Raw genomic sequence first — 22,014 nt, 5'->3', positions numbered from 1 at the left:
TTGTAAATGTTTACCTGTATAATATTACACTATTACAACATAGTGTTAATTTTAACAAATACTTAAAAAATAATCATTAAGACAAATGTCATTATTGCCTATTTCATTAAAGTATTACTTGCTTAATTTATTGTTGTGCATATAAAGAAGAAAATAATCACAAAAACAATTTTTTTCTGCTTTTAATTGGAGAAAATTTTGGCTCTTGAGAACCTGCAACTTGGGAAGTTTGATCCTTGGTACAAAAAGTTTAGACACCCGTGTGCAAGGGGATAAACCTGCCGTGAGTTTGTCGTAAAAAACCCGTAGCAATAACAATAAGGGAGTCCATCATAAACTGTTTAGAAGAGCAGTGCGGAGCAGAATCGAGTGCTTTCAAGCCTCTCCAAGTAAGCCACATCAAGAAGCAGTGCTGCTGCACTTATAAGGCCTGCTTTTGGTCAGAGTGCTTCTGCTCTGCAAAAAATGAAAAAGAAAAAAAAACAGCAAGATGCATGAACTCAACCTCGTCTAAAAACAGAAATAATCTTGCAACACCTCGCTTTAGTTCCTGCGTAAATCTGCACCATGTGACCCAAGAAGCAAACTTACCGGGAGCAAACACAGATCTTCCTGCTAAAAGTTGCAGCCTGTCTGAAAGTAAAACTATCCTGAGGGTTTCTGAGGTTGGGAACATGCACATTGCAGCTCCAACCGGCAACATTTGAATATTCAAACACCAACTGCCAGACAGAGAGACAGAGAGAGAGGGCCTGAGCGGGGAGGACAAAAGACCCGCACCACAGTGAGACAACACAGACAAGGTCTTCAGGCCAAGTCTCTCATGCAGCCGTTTTCTCTAGTTTACATAATCTATTTGTTCTGTTATCTTATTACAACTGGAAACTAGAGATAACTTGGATAGACTGTTTATATTGCATAAGCCAAGATATTTAAAAAAAGCCCCTAGTTAAAAAGTCACAGTTTTGGTTTTGGAAAAAAATGAAACCATGACTGTCATTTTTAATTTCAGGCAAAACCTACACCCACCCTGCAAAAATACAAAATCTTACCAGATATTTTTGGTGTAGTTTCTACTGCAAATATCTTTAATCAACATTAAGGAATTAGTGACTTAAAACAAACTACTAAATCTTGCTGAAAAGCTACTTCTGAATTATTTTATCATATTGCATAAGATATGTGTGCAATAGAAACTAGACTAAAAATACTTGCTAAGGTTTTGTGTTTTTGCAGTGCAGAGCAACATTCTTGTTTTTTAAGAGCTTTCCTCATCATATCTGCTTGTTTTTATAGGATATTGCTCCACAGGCTTAGTAAGAAATGTAATTAATTATCAGAAATGACTGGACAAGTATTTAAATAAAAGGCATAGTGAAACTACAGACTGAATTACGTCTTATTCAAAATAAAGTATCAGTCCAAAGAATGAATGTTTTATTCACACCAGCATTTATTCATAGTGGGAAACAAACACACTTTTATACTGTATGCACATTTTCATGAGGATCTCCCCTTTTATTCATGTTGCCAGTTCTTTCATGTCCTAATTGGGAATCGCCACTCACAAAGCAGCCTTCCCTTTCTCCTCCTCTTCAGCGTTTAATGTGAGCAGCACGAAACAAAGCAGGCATTAGGAAGTAATTATGGCCCAATTAGATGCGCTAGTAGTTAGCTATTAACAAAGTGGGTCAGGTTTCTAATAGCTGAATAAGATGGGAACCACATCGGGCATAGTCAGGGGCCATGCAGTTCAGGTTTGGGTGAATGAGGCTTTGATGTGGGCCAGCAGGAAGGTCCGGGCTCCCACAGAACTGGGTCAGTTTGGATTTTGGGTCAGAAAGGAACAGAGAGAGATGAGTTGGGCATTAGGAGGCTTTTGACTTGGAGCCAGCGGGTCGCAGACAAGACCGGACCGTAAGGGACGAGGACTGAAATGTTCCAGTTAGGCTGCCAAGTCGGGAAAAGATAAAAATGTTCTCCAGAGTTATGACAGAAAACAGAACATTGATTGTTTCAGGGTATCTTGTCACTTTAAGTCCAAATAAGCTGCTGCCATGCATGCAGCCCAAATGCAACGTTTACACTCCCATCTGAAAAATGGCGCAGTCATACCATCGTTCATCTTTGAAAAGCAGAAATAGAGTCTCCTGCACAACCAACAAGAACACAGCAAGTGATTTCTGAATGATGAGTCAACAACAAAACACTTGTCTCTTCCAGCAACCATTTTACAGCTGTACAACCGGACAACCAAATGTGCTGGAACTCTGCAGGGGTTGCTAGGTAATCAGCTGGTGATGTTACATTCAGGAGGTTTCATTTCATTTCAGTCACACCAAAGCATTAATTTATTGCCAAAGCCTGTCTATATGCGCTTGTCTTTTTAAGCGTTTGGACTTTTAGGAGCCACAGAAACCAAAATGTGCTACAATAATTTGCACAATGCACCTCCTTTAACTTCAAAAATAAGCGGAGCAAATGCTTACTTTTTGATCTTCTTGTCTGTTTTTCCAAAAGATCTTTTAAAAATTTTACATTTTAAAGTGACTTACACTTCAACAGAGATCTATGGGAAACTTTCCCCTGTTTTGAGACGGTGGACTGAAGAGTACTGAATGAAAGGATAAGGTTTTCTGGTAAAACTGCTCCAGATCCAGAACCGCTACTACTAAATACCCAAATGCTTTAAAACTAAAACATAAAGGTCAAAGGTTATCCAGCTAATCTTTTTCAAGTTTAGCTACTTTTAATTTTAAATTAGTCACTGACTTTTTTATATGGTACTGCAATTTTCATATATATATTTTTATTTGAATGGTGTCAGACAAATCACTTTATAATATAAGCTAGAAAAACAAATGGCTTATACCAATGACCATGAAATTAGATTTTCTACTTCAATATGTTTTTCTCTTCCATTTCCTGCAAAAAAAGCCAGTAAGGAAGCAGTTTCCTTCCAAAATAAACAAATTATTCCTTCTGTGGTTTCGTCAACGGGTCACTAAGCGACCCCGTGCAGCCTGAGGCCGAATCCCAAAATTGCACTGGTCACATTTGTTCATTTTGCTGATTTAGGAAACATGTTGGAAGAATTTAAGTATTTAACTTAACTGCTTAATTGCTGCAGTCATTACAGATTAAAATGAAAAGCAGACCACCCTTCCTCGACCCCCTACACGTCTGAACATCCTCTCAGTCTGCGTCCTCTCCTCTCAGCATGAGGATCATATAAAAGCCTCTCCAGAATTCACACAGAATCGATTTTAAAGTTCTTTTCATGGCTCTTCACACTCATGCGTCTGTGAATATGCATGTCTCCACCAGACGAAAAGGGGTTGCAATTTCACATGGTGTCAGCACTCGAACCGTCTGTGCATACATGTCTGAACACGCCTGCCAGGTTAGGCAGAAACGGTTGGAGCCGTGTACATCTGCAGGGCCAGAAACTGAGGCGAATGCAGTCTGGAGAGCCGACGGAAAACAAGCAGTAAAAAGAAAAGCGGCATCCGCTGCTGAGCCTGACGTGATTTGGATCAAAAGCCTTCCGAAGTCATGACTGTACCAGTCACAAGATATTACTGCCCGACTTGGGAACAAATCACTTGGACATACAGCAAGTATGTCTGGACAATAAATCAATAACAATATATATGGCAATGGACAAGTGATCAATAAACAGACAATTACATTTTTGATATATAGAGCATTCACTGAACTCTGATTCAGAACCACACAGGATTCTGGGGGATGTAGGCAGAGGAAATACGTTAGCCGCTAGCTAGCGAAGCTAACTCACTAACTCTTTGGTTACCTAGCAACAACCCAATGAGTAACTTGCGATGCTAAGATATTTTCACTGGAAAACAGACAATAATACTTGGTAGAATTGTGTTTTTGCAGTGCAGTTTCTGTCGTCACTTTTATAAAAGCACAAAATGTTGCAATAAAACTTTAAGGCCGTACAAGTTACCCTCTGATGGAATAGCACTTCTTATGATTTAAAAGATATCATAATAAAGGTTGTCAGTATAGTTTATCCAGAATAAACATGGCAACGGTTAGGCATTATTTTTATTTACAGACTCATTCACTGATGCTCCATTTCGCCCTGCAGGTGTTTGCTTCAGTATCTGATTTCAGACGGCTCCCTCTCGCTCCTCACGCATTGTGCTCCAAAAAGCAAAAGGGACAGGAAGCCTTTGTGATTTTTTTTCCTTTTTACTTTTTAAAGTTTCTCCATATGAATACACTCAAACAGTGACGCCACAGCGCATCAGAAAGCTGGTCACTCAGTAAAGGGAGAAACGTCCAAACTCCACACAGAAACACACAGATGCACCCTGCACTGCAAAAACACAAAATCTTAACAAGTACTTCTGTCTAGTTTCTAGTCCAAATATCTTAGTACACCTGGAATAAGACAAAACTAAATTGCAGGTAACTTTTCAGTTTTGTTTTAAGTAAATAATGTCTTAATTTTGATTAAAAGTCCTGGTGTCATTGGCAGACGTTTCCTGAAACAAGTAGATGTGTTCAGGGAACAAAAAAGCATTTTTAGATAAAACTGTTTTAAAAAAGATGTAATAACTGCATAAATGTGCACAACTTTCAGCTAAAACTTTATTCAAGACAACCTGAAATATACTTCTGACATCCTAAACAGTTAGCTGATATCACTCTTTTGTGTTGTTTGGTTAAAGCCAGAGTTGCCCAACATGTTACAAAGGATGTATTTGTACAAAAGGTATCAGTCAGGAGAAGGCTAAAAAGAATCCACAGCATTATAAATATTTTATGTTAACGTGAAAATAGCCCTCAGTTATTGGAAAAACTACGTGGCATTGTAAGAGCTTTAAGAACGTCTGGCAAATAATGATTTATTTAATATGTAAACCATATGACATAAGAATATGTAAGATGGATTTCCCTACACTGCAAAAACAGACCAAAAAGTATTTTTGGTATAATTTCTACTGTGAATAAAACAAAATTAACTTGCAAGTAACTCTTTACCAAGACATAGGAACTTGTTTAAAGTAAAAAAATGATAAAGTTAAAAATTTCTTAATACAGATGAAAACATTGTAGTACCACAGGCATTATCATTTCACTTACAAGTGTTTTGTTATAAATAAATCAATTTAAGGAAAACAGGCTCCCATATCATGCTATTTATAAATAATTAAGACATTTGCACTAGAAACTAGAGCAGAAACAGTTGGGAGGATTTTGTGTTTTTGCAGTGCGCTCTCTCTGCTCAGTGTAAATTAGCGAACACTCAGATTCTGTCAGCTCCTATTAAACAGAGAGCAGGACGCCTGGTGGCATGACTTCATTCTGGTGTCACAGCCGCTGACACAGAACAGCTCCGGCCCGAACATCTGAACCTGCAGTAGCAACGTTTTAAACATGCATGCAAAATTACAAGTTAGGAAAAAAATCTATAAAAAGCCACAATTAGAGATTGGTTGCTACCTCAAAAGGGGGGAAGAAGAAACTAATCCAAGCTTTATAAATCTGTTGAAGTTACCATTTTAGGAGGGGAAATAGAAGTGGAAGCTGACAAACCTGGCTGGTGCTGCAGACATCAAGCAGGAAAGTAAAGTAGAGAAGGAAGAAGATGGACAGCAGAGGAGAGGAGAGACTCAAAGTGGCGCTCAGGGAGGCGGAGTGTGGTCCGCAGACAGGACTGGGGCGGAGTTTGGAAACATGACCACTGTGGTCATTTTTAACTCTGCACAGCCGTCACATCTCCAACTTTATCGCACTTCATCACGTTACGACCAAAGGCTTTAATTTGTTAGGCTAACATAAAGGAGCTTGTAATTATCAACTGGAGAGAGGAGAGAGACGCACAGCTTTCAACCTTTACAAATAAAAAGTGAGGCGTGTTTATCTTTAGCAACCTTAAAATGAAGCTACACAATATGTAATAATGTCATAAAATACACAAATACATTGTGCAATTCTTTATTACAAAATATGTAGTAGTATTACTGATTACTACAAAATGCAAAATGCAAAAACATAAAATCTCACAAAGCATTTTTGGTTTAGTTTCCAGTGCAAATATCTTCATAGACTTGAAATAAAAAAAGGAACTTACATTTAACTTTCATCAAGATATCGGAGCTTGTTTCAAGTGCATAATTCCTTAGTATTGATGAAAAAGTTCTAGTTTATTTAACTTGTAACCTGTAAAACCCGTGTTGTTTTAAGTGAATTTATTTACTAGACAAAGTAGAGCTTTTTCCATCAATATTAAGGAATTATTTACTTAAAAAAAGCTCCTATAACTCAAGCTCCTGAGATATTTTTTCTTATTGCAAGAAATATTTGAACTAGAAATTTGATCAAAATATATGGCAAGATTTGGTGTTTTTGCAGTGTAGAAACATTTTCAATCAATCTTTTTATACAATTTTCTTTAAGTAACTACAACATCCTCAGATTTATTAAGTTAACTGTAGTTATACTCACTAAAACTGCACAAGTAGCTGTTCCTCAGTTAATTTAATGGAAACTGGAAAAATTTGAGGCAATACATATTTTTTATGTAAAAAAGACGTTTTTGAGCTTTATATCACCTTATAATTTTATGTCCTCATCTAAAGCACACCTGGAGTGTTGCATTGATTCTTTCATGGATGTTTAAGAAATCTTAGCAACTATTCAGATGTGAAAAACGCCTCGCAGTGAGGCCCTCCCTTGGTCAGCTCCTTCAGACTAGCCAGCAGCAATTAGCAAACATCAAGTGGCATTGTGCATTTCATGTTATAAGCTACTTCTCAGTGAAATGCTGGTTGAAGAAAAAACAAACAAAAAACACTGTTAACGGTTAATAGAGGAGCCATGAAGGCGGAGCTTCAGAAAGAGAAGGAGCTTCCAAAAGAGACAGATTCATTTCCTAATTTCAAGGTGGTAAATTACAAAGTTAAATTTATTTTAATATTTGATATATAGGCATATTTATAATAACTGAAGTTAAAGTTGCTTGATTGTGCTATAAAAAAGGCACTAATACATAATACTGCCATTTTAAGTAAGAACTACTTAGGTTTTACAGTGTATGCGCTCCATTGAAATGCTTATAAAAGCTCTTCCTTTATTGGAGTATGTTGGACATTTTTTTATTTATTTCCACTCTGCTCTTCCTGAGAGTCTGAGCAGCAGACAGTTTGCAGGTAATTGAGATCATCTGCTTCATTCATGCTTCGCCCGTCAGCTGACTGCTAACATCCCAGCCCGTCTTCATGCAGCTGAGACCATTTACTGCTGCTTTTATGCACCTTCATTCAGCATAATGTGAAACCGTTCAGCAAAACAGCCTCACTTTATTCAATGTGAACAAAGGGACTCTTTCTTTCTGGATTGAAGCTAAGACAAGCTTATTTAACAGCAAATGAAGAATCAATTAAAGCTGCAATAGATAATTTTTTAAAAATATGTTTTTTATATAGTTCTTAAAACTGACACCATGTTGTTACAGTGTATATGAGGCAGATAATCTGTGAAAGATCACACTCTGAGCTTGCTGATGAAATGCACTCTTGACCAAAAACAACCAATCATAGCCAGGGGGCGGGTCTTAGCGCTGTCAATCAAGCGCAAGGTAATTCTACTTGTATGGCACATTTTCAGCAGCATGCCATTTCATTGCTTTACTGAATTAGAAGGAGAAAAACAAACAAACAACAAACCAAAAGAAACACAAGGTAAAAGTATAAAACTACATTTTGGTTCCCCATGTTTAATAATAAAAAAATACTATAAAACTAATAATAGAAAGTACTAGGGGTTTTCTTGGATTCTTGTTCTGATAAAACTAAATGTTGGTTCTCCATGTTTGATTCTTTTTCAGTTCAAGTAGATGGTACATTATGACTTTTCTAGAAACAAGAAAAAACTAACTTACAAATTAACTTTTAAGGAAGATATAGGAGCTTAATTTACATAAATGACTCCTTAATATTAATGGAAAAAGTATGAGATATACAGTCAGATTATTTCACTTATAACATGGAAAAAATGTCTTGTTAAAAGTTAAATAATCTGCCAGTTGATCTATTACGTTTCATCAGTATAACAAACTTAAAACAAGCTCCTACATCTCACTGAAAAGTTAGGTTTGTCTTATTTGAAATATATTAATATATTTGAACTAGAAACTACACAAAAAAGGTAAGATTTTGTGTTTTTGCAGGGTTAGCCTGGCACTGTTTAACACAATGAAATCGCTCTCTCTCCCAGTCTCTCTGGGCGGTCAAAACTCCCTGTGTAATTCTGGGTAATGAGTTTAGATGTCGGACACTAAAAAGTCTATATAAGGTCGGGTCAACTGAACAGTCGCTTCAAGCACCATTTATGCTAAATCTGCTGCCAAATACCTGAAGCAGATTGTAAAAACAGAGAAGCTGCAGGGGTTGTAGAGGAACATTAACATGTTTGCACTCTCGTTTTAAGAGGATCCTCTTGCTTTTCTTTCCTGGCTTAACAATTCAACCAAAACTGAGTGCTGCTTCTTATAAAATAAACACTTTAGATGGCTGCAGCATGCTGATCAAGGCTGAACCAGAAGTTCAGGGGAGTTGCTCTTTGTTTTCACTGCATCTCTGAGTAAAAACAGCATACATTTCAATCAGGGTTCAGTAAACGTCATCAGCTATTCTCAGTATGATGTGGTGCGAAGCGACACAGAATGTCCTGTCCTTATGTTGGACCGAACCTTTGATACGCTGACCGCCACATCAGGTTGAGGTACTGGCCTGCCGTATCGTGCGCTGCCTCTCCGTGGTTTTCTTCATATCGTTCCAATCATTCCTTCTGTGGGCTGCTTCAAATTATAGGGCTTCCTTAAACCGTTTTCATTTTGTACCTCAGGGTTCTGCTTTTGGGGCCCTTGTTATTTCTGGTTTTATATGCCACTTGAGCACATTTGGGCAGCTTTAAAGATGGCTCATGTCAATGCTAATCTCGACATGCTTGTTGCTAAATAGCAATATCTGGCATCACACGCATTTCTTTAGGGTGCAAAACAAGAAGCTACGACGATTGGCCAAGCATCCAACCAGGCTCATTCATTCACTTCACCATAGACTGGTGTACCTCAGGGTTCTGCTTTTGGGGCCCTTGTTATTTCTGGTTTTATATGCCAACTTGAGCACATTTTGGGCAGCTTTAAAGATGACTCATGTCAAAGCTAATCTCTTCTAGGCCCATGAATTATGAAAAAAAAACATTTCTGACATGCTTGTTGCTAAATAACAATATCTGGCATTACACGCATTTCTTTCCTGGTGCACAACAAGAAGCTATGACAATGGCCTAGCAGCCAACCAGGCTCATTCATTCACTTCACCATAGACTGGTGTACCTCAGGGTTCTGTATTTGGAGCCCTTGTTATTGTTAGACTTACATGCCTTTGAGAACATTTAGCATTTCAATGCTAAACTCTTTTAGGCCTCAAAAGTTATCAAAAAAACATATTCTACATGTTTAAATCTAAATAAAATAGTTGTCATTACTTCTGCCACATAATTAAATTTTTAGAGTGCATGCATGATAAGAAATCTTTGCATATGATCAATCCTCTTACTAGTCTCACTCACATAAGAGTTATGAATTTAAACCATTTTCATTTTGATGTACCTCAGGGTTCTGTATTTGGGGCTCTTGTTATTTCTGGTTTTACCTGCCACTTGAGCCCATTTTGGACTGTTTTAAAGATGTCTCATGTCAATGCTAATCTCTTCTAGGCCTCATGACTTATTGACAAAACTTATCTTTCATATTTTTTTCTAAATAAAAATATTTTGCATTACTTTTTCCACAGGATTTCTTTTCCTTTGACAGATACACACAAATAGTTTCAGTATCCACAAAGCATTGGCTGTGTTTCCAAAACCAGTCACATAAAAGAGTGATTAAAATAATTGAACTGCAAATCGTACCTTCATTTAAGCATATTTTTAAAGTTACTGATATCACTGGTCAATCTATCGACCAAATTGCTATAATTCCTTTTGTGTTGTATTTATATTCTTTGTTTTGTATTTAATTTGTATTTTTTTGTATTTTGTGTATGCTTACTGTGTGCCACATTTTTGCCTGTGAGCTGCTGGTAACTATAATTTCCTGAGGGAGTCTTCCCAAGGGATCAATAAAGTCAAGTCTAAGTCTAAGTCTAAGTCTTAAATTGAATAGTCCATAAAACAGTAAAACTAGCAAGCCCAACAATGGGGTCTTTTTTTTAGCATTACTGGAATTAAGAATAAATTAAAACAATTTACAATCACAACAAGTTAACCAATGTTCTTGTGATTCTTGTTAGGATATAAAGATGAAACTCTATGCAAAACTTTCTCCATTTATGAAATTTCTCACCTTTGTTCGGATGTAAACTTGCTTTGGTCTTGTCACTGCAGCCCTGACTGCGCCGGTTTCCAGCAGCGCTGACCGAGCTTCTGGGAGGGACGTCACCGCCAGCAGTGGACACCCTTGTTGTCGGGCCAGGAAGTCTGATCAACAGATCAGGGAAAAAAACAAAAAAACAATGGGAGAGGGGAGTAATGAGGCCAGACATCTGAGCTTTCACAAGGGACTTTAAAATATGTGAACATTTGATTTGACACAAAAAAGGACTTTTTCACACAGAACAGGTAAGAACTGGTTTAGGAAGGTCAGCAAGAACTGTTGTACATTTCTAATTCTAACAAAAAGTCAAACAACAAAGAGACAAAAAATTGTTTGGTTTCAACATATTAATGCAAATATGTTATAGTTTAAGTATAAAGATCTGGATTTGAGTTGCAAATACTCATTCTTTTAAAAAAAAAAAACTTCTAATTTAACATTTATGAAGTTATTCACAACCAAAAGCCACAATAAAAATATTTAAAAGTTATAAATGTTTTTTTGTTTTATGACAAAAACACACTGGCTATGCCACTAGAAACATGGCTCATTGTCAATGCACTTTGCTGACATTAGATAATATTTCATCTAATAAATGCAGCATTCTATGTTTAAACACATTTTAACAAACATATTCAGAATAAATGCTGACAAAAATAATATATTTGCACATTTTATTACCTTTAACACACATTTTGAGTATTAAAATACATATAAATACATTGAGATAACCAGGCATCTACAGCAATGTCTTCACATTGTAGTTATGCAAGTTGACCAGAAGATGGAGACATTGAACCACATTTGAGGGGCTGTAGTGTCTACAGGAGGCAGGTGCAGCTTTGGGACGGGCTGCATGCAAAACCAGATCTTGCATTCAGTTTCAAAGAGAAAGTTATCACTTTAGAGTAAAATGCATGCTGAGAATCTGACAAAACGTTAACAGAACCAAACGAAACAGAACAAAGGCAAGTTTCTGTCACGCATCACTTCAAACGCACAATCCCTGCTGCAGGTTCTGTGTTAATTATTAATGTCACATTATATAGGGGAGAGGGGGACGTTCTTGTCAAGAAAACCAACCCACACACTTACTTACTTAAGGGTTATCTAAAGGTCTTTTACAGCCCATTTAGCAGACCGGCCAAATGAGGCGTGATGCCAGAAACAGACAAGAACCCTCTGAAAGTGGAGCCAGGAGCTTTAGTGTCTATCTGTGGAGCACCATCACTCATGCATTATTGATGGTGCTTGTAGTAGAAATTGCCCTTAATCACAGACAAAGAAGCAATAGGAACCTCATAATGGTTGAAAAAATAAGTTATCTCTGATTAGAGGCGATTTCTAGCTTTCTACACTGTAAAAACATTCAATCTTATCAAATATTTTTAATGCGAACATCATAATCCACTTGAAATAAGGCAAAACTGACTTTTAAGTAACTTTTCAGCAAAAAATGTGAGCTTTTTGTGTCAATAATTGCTTAATATTGCTGTATATGTAATAAATTAAATAATCTGCCAATGGAGTCAATGCTTTTCCTTGAATTTTAAGAAATTACTGACTTAAAACAAGTTCATATATCTTAATAAAAAGTTACTTTAGTCTTATTTCAAGTGTACTAAGATATTCACACGAACGACTAGACGAACACTTGGTAAGAGTTTGTGTTTTTGCAGTGTAATTCCAGGTGAAAGTGCTGGTGAGGTGAAGGAAAGGGCAGGAAATCAGGAGAGCAAGTGAAGCTGACCTAGAGCTCTTTTCTGACCAATGGAAAACTTGAGAAGTTTACTCTGACAAGCATCCCTGGAGGAGGAGAAGAAGAAAAGAGACGGGAGACGTGGAGGAGGATGGGAGAGAAGTCATGTTTAGAAATTTAAATGATATGAAATGTGAGCAAGAAGATAGAATGTCAAAATGATGGTTTGAAGAAAGTGAAGCAGAAAATTTCATCCAATCCTGTGTCCTGGTTAAAGTTGCAGCATGTAATTTTTGTTAAAATATATATTTTTTTACTTATTTGTTGAAACTGTCAATTTGTCGTGACAATTTACAGATAATTTGTCTTCTCCCAGAGCTAACTAGGAACAACAATCAGATGACTGAATGCTGAGCTGTCATGAAGCTCAGGATTTATGACTGGCTATGCTAATAATGACCTTTTGCAATAAGCAACAAATCAATTAATCGCATAATAAATTAAAAGTATATCGATAATTACCATTTGCATGGTTTATTGGTTTTTTACAATTCTAGTTTTGAATTGTCCTGGTTTTTGCTCTCAACTAGCTGTTATTTGAAGGACATTTTTGTTTAGTTTTACTTGTTTTATTGTTTTGTTTATTTGTTGTGGATATTTAAACAGTCTTCTAGTTCCAGCATTAAATGTTATTAAAATATAAAGTTTGAGCTTTGAGAATGTGTTTTAGCATCATTATTATTATTATTCCATTATCATTATATGAATTGAAATAATCTCAAAACATTATGGATTATTGCAATAACTTCTGGGACAATTTCTTGTTTAGCAAAATTTGTAATCATGACAAACCTAAGCGTAGCCAACAATGATGGACGACTTTCTGCAGCCATAATCTGTTTATCCACCATTAGCGTGTACATGGGTGTGATTGACAGCGGTAAGCCCCCCTCTTGGCTCTGATTAGTTGTTTTTGGTGCATTTCTTCAGAAGGCACTCGAGATCACGTTTTCAGTCACAACAAGGTGACAGTTTAAACAAATATGTAAAAAACGTTTTGTTTGGTTTTTTGTCAAAGTTACACATTGCATCTTCAATCTGCACTGATTTGACGAACCAACCTCACCTGGACTGCATCTCGGCCTGTGCTGCTTTCTGTGCTGTGAGGGCGGGCGTCCCATGCGAAGAGTGGCTGAGCTGTGCCGGAGCGCTGCTCTGCTGGCTCAGGGAAGGGTGTGTTTCTGGGTTTGGGCCGCCGGCGGGAGGCTGGGCTGGAGTTCTGCCGCTGGGCCTGCTGCTGCTGCTGTTTGTAGCGGGATAAGCTGAAGAAGAGGCCGAGGATCGCCTTCAGATTCCCATTACGAATCTCTGAGGGTCAGACAGAGAATCTACCTTATTTATGTGAACATTTCAGCAGTTTAAAGTGCTTTGCACTGTGAAAACATTAAAAAACATCAGTCAACAGTCAATAGTTGTGAAAACCAATAACAGACGTTACATTTTGTCACATTAACTGTACTGGTCAATGTTCCAATGTTGACCAGTAAAGATCAACGCATACAGGAGTTTCTCTAGATCTTCCCTGGACCTGAACTCTGGAAATGTTCTTCATGTGACAGAAAGCTGACTTTGTAACTGCCTTTATGTGTCTCTGAAAGTTTATTTCTGAGTTCATGACTACACCCAGATTTCAGGCCTGATCGCTGGTTTCTGGCTGTAATAACTGACTAGATTGTTCCTCTTCAGGTCCAAAGATAAAAACTTCAGTTTTGTTTCAGTTCAGCTGAAAACAAAATATGATAAAATACTGTTCAGAGCATTTTGTTCAGCATGATTTCACCTGGTGACATTGTAATATAGAGCTGAGTATCATCTGCATAGATATGATAACTAATCTTACAACCTGAGGCAGTGGGAGCATCATGAATGAGAGGAATCCCAGGATTGTACCTTGGAGCACCCCAAACTCAATTTTAGAGAAAGTAGAACATGTGAAGTATTGAATTAGTAAAACCCAAAACATTCAGGGTCATGCATCAGTCTAGCTCACCTTCTGCAGACAGACCCTGGATGTTGACTCCTTTAGCTGCCAGGAAACTCAAACAAGCATCAATGTTCTCAATCTGGAGAGGAAAAAACACAAGAGAAAGTCAACAAAGACTCCATATTTACATTCTAATCTATATGGAGTAGAGGAATTACTGCTCTGGCCTTTGCATGTTTGGCGCTGAAACATTTTCTTTAATTATTTTAATTATATCTATTATATTTTTTTAAATTCTGCTTCATGGTGAATTAAGACTTATTTTGATGACATTGGTGAAAAAAAATCAATCATACATGTGTCAGCAGTTCTCAACTGAAACAACCCCTCTATTGCAGCTCAGCTGCTATAACGACAGCCCTGGCAACCTGCTGAGCTGCCATTGGACAACAGGAGGATTTGAAAGGCAGACTGGCTTTGTTTCGGGATTGTCTGACCCATTATGCCCAGAATGTGATGACCGGGTCACGTGATTATAAAGTAAACCACATAAAACAAGTCATTAAATGGGGATGACCAAAGGTTGTAGGCGATGAGTAAACACAAAGGGTGACGCATAAAAGATATCAATATGGCGCAAAACACTCCTTTCTTGTCAGATATGAGACTCTCAGATGAGCAGAACATTACAGAACCGGCTTCACAAACTAACAGAAACCCCAAAAGGTGAAGAATGTAAGAAAGTTGGGAAAACCTGGAACACTTACACATAAAAAAATAAATCAATCCTCAGAGCCATCCAGAAAGTAAAACACATATAAACTACACACTAACTCCATTGGATGAGGGCAAAAAGCAGTTGGGTGCCATTTATCCAGCGATTAATGACACCATTACACTTAATATGCAGCAGCTAAATATAGCCTGACCTACAGATTCTCCGGTTGGGATGCCTCCGGCTTTAAGGGGAGAAGCCAGAGGCAAAAAGGGATTTTTACATTTTCTATCATGTGAACTTTTAAATAAATAAAGAAATTCAATGATGGTACATAAACCAAAGTAAAGCTTGCATCTATTTTGACGTTGGTCCTTCTTGTTCACTACAACTATGAAGCAAAACATTTGGATGAAAGACACTACCCGAATGTTGGCTGGACTAATTCCTATAAGAAATAAATCAATAAAACTATTTTTTATTCCAATTGCATGATTTAAAGGTTTTCTCTCTCTCTCTACAAAAACTTGATGACAAAAGTCTTCATTCAGCTGCTATTGTCTCAACTAGACCATTTTTTAAAAATTATTTTGCTTCCACAGACTCCATAATTCATTTTATTTGCTGTTTCTTATATTTTGCTTATTTATTTTTAAAAAGCAATAAAAAAAAGTGTTTATTAGAATGCAAAAAAAAAATAGCTTTGTTGCAATGTTGTTTGTGAAACATCTGGCTCTCTAGAATTGGATGACATGGAAGTGTTTCATATAATTCAATATCGATAATTATTTAAGTTTTTGTTTTGCTTCAATATCTGAAATGCTGCCAAACTGGTGAACTGACATTTCCTGACTTATCCACAGTTTTCACTCCACGTCGCTGTTGTTTATTTTTAAGCAGTTATGAGGCAAATAACTGGCTCAACTGGCAGTGGCACTAAAGCCTTTCTGTCTATTGATAGATATATAAATATTATTGATTTATTGTCCAGTCCTATGTGAGTGTCACCAACTATCTTTTAATTTAACTCCTGTTAAATTAACTCCTGTTAACTCCTGTTAAATTAAACCTCCAAGTGCTATTTTGGCGTATGAGCAGGTCAACTGACTGAGTCAAAACTCCCCTGCTGACATATCTGTGATCTCTGATCTGAGAAACAGCTGTCAGTATAGCAGACATATGCTGTCCGTCTAGATGACACGGCGTAGCGTACAAGTAGGGCAAGAATGGGGACTATGTCCTTCTTTGAATACCACAACTACCCAAAAATAACCCTCTTTGAAGAGCCGCCCTCACCAAGTCTTTCTTCAATACCCTGAATCTGAAACCTCACTTTGGTGACTGAACTATTCTCACTGCCACTTTCTCTGTTATAGCTGCAGTCTGAATAGCAGTCACCTTCAGAGAGTCTCGTCGTAAATGCCAGGCCTGTCCTGCTGAGATGTACCCAGCCACGCTCTCCGGGGGGTAAAACACTGAAACCTTGTGCTATTTTAAACCTGCAGGAAGATGAATGCACAGCAAACACAGAAACTTCGTTCAGAGGTCCAAATCTGCAGCAAAACTCATATTTATGTGGCTCAGATCCGTCAAAATTCAGATAAAAACATCATAATTCTGATCAAATAAAAATCCTGAGGAAAATATCACAATTCTGATATGACAGTCAAATTTCTGAGAACATTGTCCAAATTCTCAGATTAAATCAAACATTCTGAGAAAAATATCAAACATCTTCTGAGATGAACATCAGAATTCAGAGAAAAATGTAAAAATCCAGATAAAAAAATCAAAATTCTGATCAAAAACATTACAGTTCTGACAGTCAAATTTCTAAGAAAAATGTCCACATTCTCAGAGTAAATCAAAATTTGGAGAAAAACACAACAATTCTGAGAAAAATAGTCAGAATTCTGAAATTTATATTTTTTCCACAGCTGTTTGTTCCTGATTTTCAGTAGTTACATGAGAAGTTAAAACCAGTCATAATGAAACTGTCTTAAAATGCCAAAGACTTTAACTAAAACACTAGTTAGTCTCATCAATACTCTTTGAGACTACAAGCTTATGAAAAAAACCTTCCCAAAACCACAATAAAAATCCTTATAGAAAAAAACCTATCACAATTATTCTTCAGCCTATGAGAAAACACTCTGTGCTGAAAATGCTGCAAACTGTGACTGTTAAATCTAGAAAATCCAGAATAAAGCCTCCTTATCTGAAAATACCTCTAAACGAGTCAGAAGTTTCCAGCGTCAGACGCGTGTCTGAGGCCGACTTCTCGCCATGGCTCTGCCGTCGGTCACCGCCTGCTCCGGTTCCTGACAGCCGCACTGGGCCGGCCGGCCAACAACTGAACAAACACTTCCAACCATCACAGGACTGCTATTGTGTGTATGAGTGTGTGCGTGTGTGTGTTTATGGGTGTGTGTGTGAGAGAGAGAAAGAGGAAGAGAGGTCAGGAGTACTTTTTTTGCAAGAGCAGGATTTTGATGGCTTAGTTACCATTGGTGACTTAAAATTTGACAACTTTTGGTGTTTTGCATTATATTTCATTGTTTTTAAGCTAAGCTAAAGCTACGTAGTTTCCTGTTTCTCAATATAGCTTAGCAATCACTGTGATTTATCACTCATTTGACATATTAATGGTTGCTTATCATTTTCCCAGCTCAACTACATTAGCATGAGATCTGCACTACAATCTGACAACAAAAACTTTTCCAATAATATGGAGACATGGAGCAAAGAATTGTTGCTAATGCTAAATAATACAGAACTGCACTGAAGCCAGATGTTGGTCTGTAAACTGTACATTGTAAAAAGTATTCCTCTTAAGTATTTTTGGTTTAATTTTTAGAAGTGAATAAGACAAAACTAACTGAGCTCAGGAAGATTTATGAGCTTGTTTTATATCAACAGTTTATTAAATATGCTGACAAAGTGTCAGTTCTACTGGTAGATTACTTTACTTACTTATAACCAGATATTTTTTCCTTGTTAAAAGTGAAATAATCTGCCAGTGGATCTAGAACTTTATAATCAAGTTTAAGTGATTATTAACTAAAACAAGCCCTTATATCTTCCTGAAAAGTCACCAGTTTTGTCTTATTTCAAGTGAACTAAGATATTTACAGTCGTACAAAATCTTATCTACTGGATGAGATTTTGTTTTTAAACTCTTAGTTTGCAAAATGAGACAATAATGGAAGCCACAGATAGATTCATACTAGATAAATAAGAGCTAGTATGGTTTCTCTACCTGTCATTTATCATTGCCTGTTATTCTATCGTTTTATTTTCAATGAACAGTTCCTATTTAGTTTTTAGAACATGCCTGAACTAATGTCTGTATTTTTAAAGGCCACGCTTTTCCCAGATTCCTGGAGGGAAACTGTCTGCGCTGCTGATCAGCTGCAGATGACTTTCTGCTACAAAACAGGAACACTGAGTGCATCTGCAGCCAGTGGCAATGCTCTTCTCACTGCATGAGAAAACCAAACCCCAGGGTCAAACATGGGAAGTTTTCTCCGTTCAGCTTGTTATTTCACCCTCTGCTGCATTTGCGCCATTTTATTTTCCCAGAGATAAAAAAAAAAAAACACAGCAAATGATTCACTTTTTCTCTTTTTTGTTGCTTTGCAACAGAAACTAAAGTTGCTCTTTTCTTATCAGTTCAACATGTGATCATCTCAGCTCTGACTTGGTGACTAAACATGGGATTTTCCCACACACTCTCCACTGAAACACTCTTTTTTTTACACTGTAAATTGTTAGATTTCAAACTATCTTTGGCAATTGTTTTTGTTGACACTAACAGTTTTGTGAATTCATATTAAATATTTATGTGGTTATATCATTTGCATTCTCCAAATCCAAAAAAAAAAAACCTCTAACAGCAACAGACATAACAAGAAATGCACAAATAAATCAACTGTTGATTGAAATTTTTACACTGCAAAAATAAAACCTCACCAAGTATTTTCAATCTAATTTCAGTGTGAGGATCCTAATAAATTTGAAATAATTTAGAAGTAACTTTAACTTTTCAGCAAAATACAGAAGCTTATTTTAAGCAATAAAAGAAGTACTGTCACAAAGGTCAATAGTGCAGGGCATTCTGGGTAAATACAGCCAAAACAAATGAGTTAGCCTAGCGCAAGCAGGAGAAGTGACTCATTGTCTTTTACCAAAAACAAAGAGAAATCCTACAACCGTTACATCTGATGCTACTCCATTTCTGTTTACATTTTGCGAAGAAGTAAGTCGCGTTGTTTCCTTCAGTGGTTCATGCTGCAGCGCCCCCTCAGGTGAGGATGGGAACAGGTTTTTAAAAGTGTTTGGATTATTTGATGCAGAGCAGCAGCTGAAAACGTAACAGATGTTGCAACTTTGATCTCGAATTGATCCAGGTAATTTTCGAGGGCTCAATCCAGGAAGGCAAAGAAAAATAAAATTAACTTCTTGACTCTAATATCCTCCTATTTTATAATTCTGAAGGAGAAAATAAAGTCAAAGTGAAAGTATGAAAATTCAGACTGGTACATTTTACCCATACTGCGAAAAACAAAAGTTATTTTTCAGTTAGCTTTTGGCTGCATTCACACTGCAGCCTGAAGTGACCCAATTCTGTTTTTTTTTTTGTTTGTTTGTTTTTTTTTACATGATCCGACCCGTATCCGATCTTTTCGTGACAGTCTGAACAACACAGGTCAGATTCTTTTCGAAGGCCGCTTGGATATCCAATACGCATCCGATTCAAATGCGACCAAACGTCCAGGTCGCATTCATCCGAACTGAACGTCAACAAAATCTCACCATCCTGCGCCCTGATACACGCCAGCGAGAAGAATAACAACAACCAGGAAGGGCTACAAAGAGGATTAAGTTGTTAATATGCTGCTCCGGTTGGACAACAACTTCAAATGCGTAAGCTATGCTCCACCATTAGCATCCATGTTTAAACATGGAGCACTTTTTCTTTTTATTGGCGGTTGGCAGTACACAGAGAATGACTCTGCACTTTCAAATCATTTGCCGTTCACACTGCAGAACACATACAGGTGAACGGCCCGGCAAAAATATCTCATTTGTCAAAAATTGAAATTGGGTCACTTCAAGCTGCAGTGTGAATGCAGCCTTTATCTTGTTTTAAGTGCAATAAGTTATTTGCTCAGGAAACTTTTTCTCCAGCTTTAAACTGCGAACATGCAGCATTGTGTCGGATCTAAAGAAACCAAAACGGTTGTAAGTTTCTGTGCCTGAAGGTGATTTAAATACCAACTGTCTCTTTATAAATCAATGCCAAACTGTGGAAACAAATTGTCACACAATTTAAATTTTTATTTTTTGAACATTTCTGGAAAAAAAACTCCTTACAATTTTCTCACAGACAGAATAAAATATCAAACGACTGTTTCTAAAGTATGTGTCAAGCAGCTAACATGTTTTAAATCAAAGCTTAAAAGTCTAGAAAACGACACTCACCCGTCATGAAAAAGGAAAAGCAATTAAAATGTCGCTGAGTGTCGATTTAAACTCAAACTGACTTTCAGAGTGAAACCTGGAAGGATACATCTCTGTACAGGAAAACCTTAATGTCAGTTGAGATTTTAAACAAGTACACACAAGCAGGAAAAGCCATTAAATACCCGGCCCTGCTGGTTTCCACCCAGGTATAGCTGTCAGTCTCCCATTTCAACTCTGACAGTTCTGACGGCAGCAGGAAAAAAAAACTACAGGCCAACAATCATGCAATGAGCAATCAGAAAACAAGCTAAACTCTTCCTGCTTTTCATCTGGACCACTTTAAAAACCAAACTCGTGTTTTACTGGCATCCTGTGTGGTTTTCACAGCTCAGTGTGAAATCCACACCATTAATCTGGACTAAACCAACAAACTAAAACTAAAACTGGGTGGTTCAGCACTGACCGGTTCATGGGGGTCCGTTTAACAAGGACGAGTCAGCTGTAAAAACAGAAACTCCTTCTGAAAACTACAAAAACACTAAATCTAACCAAGTATTTTAGCTCCGTTTTCTAATGCAAATATATTATTTCCGTCTCACAGGGGAATCCGCCAGACGTTCCCAGCAGACCCTCACAACCCGTTTGGGCCTGCCAGGTCTGACCGGCTTCCTCCCCTACAGCCGGAGAACTCCGCACCTTTCTGTCCAAGACATACGGCCGAAGAGACGAAGAGACGATGAGACGATGACAAAGTCCACCATCGAACTGCGGCTTCAGGTGTCCTGGTGCCAAGTGCATATGTGGGCACCCTTATGCCTGAGCAAGGTGTTCAACCTCACACTGCAGAAACATTTGATGCTTTTGCAGTTGATGTGTTTCTTTTTGACATTTAGAGGCCCGGGTTAAGCTAAGCGCTGGTAATTGGCAACATCCACTGGAAGCTTTGGGAGTTTAAAGTGGAGTTTCTCCAAGCCAGCTGTCAAACAAACTCCCCAAACCTGCGCGTGTTTGTTTTGACGGCGCTACAAACACAAAGCAGATTTTAGCATAATGACTGCGGTTGCACCTGCCCTTCACGGCGCCGCGTTTCCTTCAAAGCTGACGAAGTTGCTGAGATTACACCCAGAGATCCAATAATACCCACTGAAGCTCAGCATATAAAGGCTCATTCAAAGCTAGCCACCATAAATTAAACGCACCGTCTAAGAATAACCAAGATGAAATGTGTTTTTAAAGCCTCATTTGATGGTCTTCTGTAAAGTGGAGCTATTTTTGTCAAGCTAAGGGCAAAAGGAACCCAAGAAACAAAGAATAACTTTAATTCAGATTAAAAAAAACAAAGCATGTGGTGAAAGCTTATTCTCGTTCAACTTTATTTCTATCTTTCTATTATTTCTACTTATTCTCATATGGCTTCATGTCTCTAAATATCATAAGTTTATTCTAACTTTATTTTCTGAATATGATAATTTAATCTCTACATTTTTTATGACTTTATTCATTAAATATTCTAACTGTATTTTCTACATATTGACTTTATTGTCTAAATATTCTGACTTTTCCTCTTATTATTATAACTTTAATCTTTTAACATCAATCTCATACAATCTTATTCTCGTAATAAGATCGTCATCTTATTTTGACTGCATTCTCATAAAATTTCATTCTTATACTGTTATGTTATTTATTTACTCGTGTGTAAATATGCAATGAAACAAAAAAATATTTAAACA

General features: G+C 37.2%; 1 protein-coding gene across 1 annotated transcript in view; it reads right to left on the bottom strand.

The window, feature by feature from the left end:
* Window positions 1-22,014, bottom strand: part of LOC129357339 (neuron navigator 2-like) — a gene marked incomplete at its 3' end in the record, with an annotated part of 99,947 nt that overhangs the window by 47,589 nt on the left and 30,344 nt on the right. The window contains 5 exon segments of the mRNA XM_055026639.1: window positions 10,388-10,521; window positions 13,243-13,357; window positions 13,360-13,392; window positions 13,395-13,484; window positions 14,167-14,239. Coding sequence (XP_054882614.1) covers window positions 10,388-10,521; window positions 13,243-13,357; window positions 13,360-13,392; window positions 13,395-13,484; window positions 14,167-14,239 — 445 coding nt within the window.

This window comes from Poeciliopsis prolifica, unplaced genomic scaffold, assembly GCF_027474105.1.
Source record: "Poeciliopsis prolifica strain line A6 unplaced genomic scaffold, Auburn_PproV2 SCAFFOLD240, whole genome shotgun sequence".
Taxonomy (NCBI): Eukaryota; Metazoa; Chordata; class Actinopteri; order Cyprinodontiformes; family Poeciliidae; genus Poeciliopsis; species Poeciliopsis prolifica.
The sequence above is the reverse complement of the archived record's forward strand: the minus strand, read 5'-3'. Positions and strand labels throughout refer to the sequence as shown.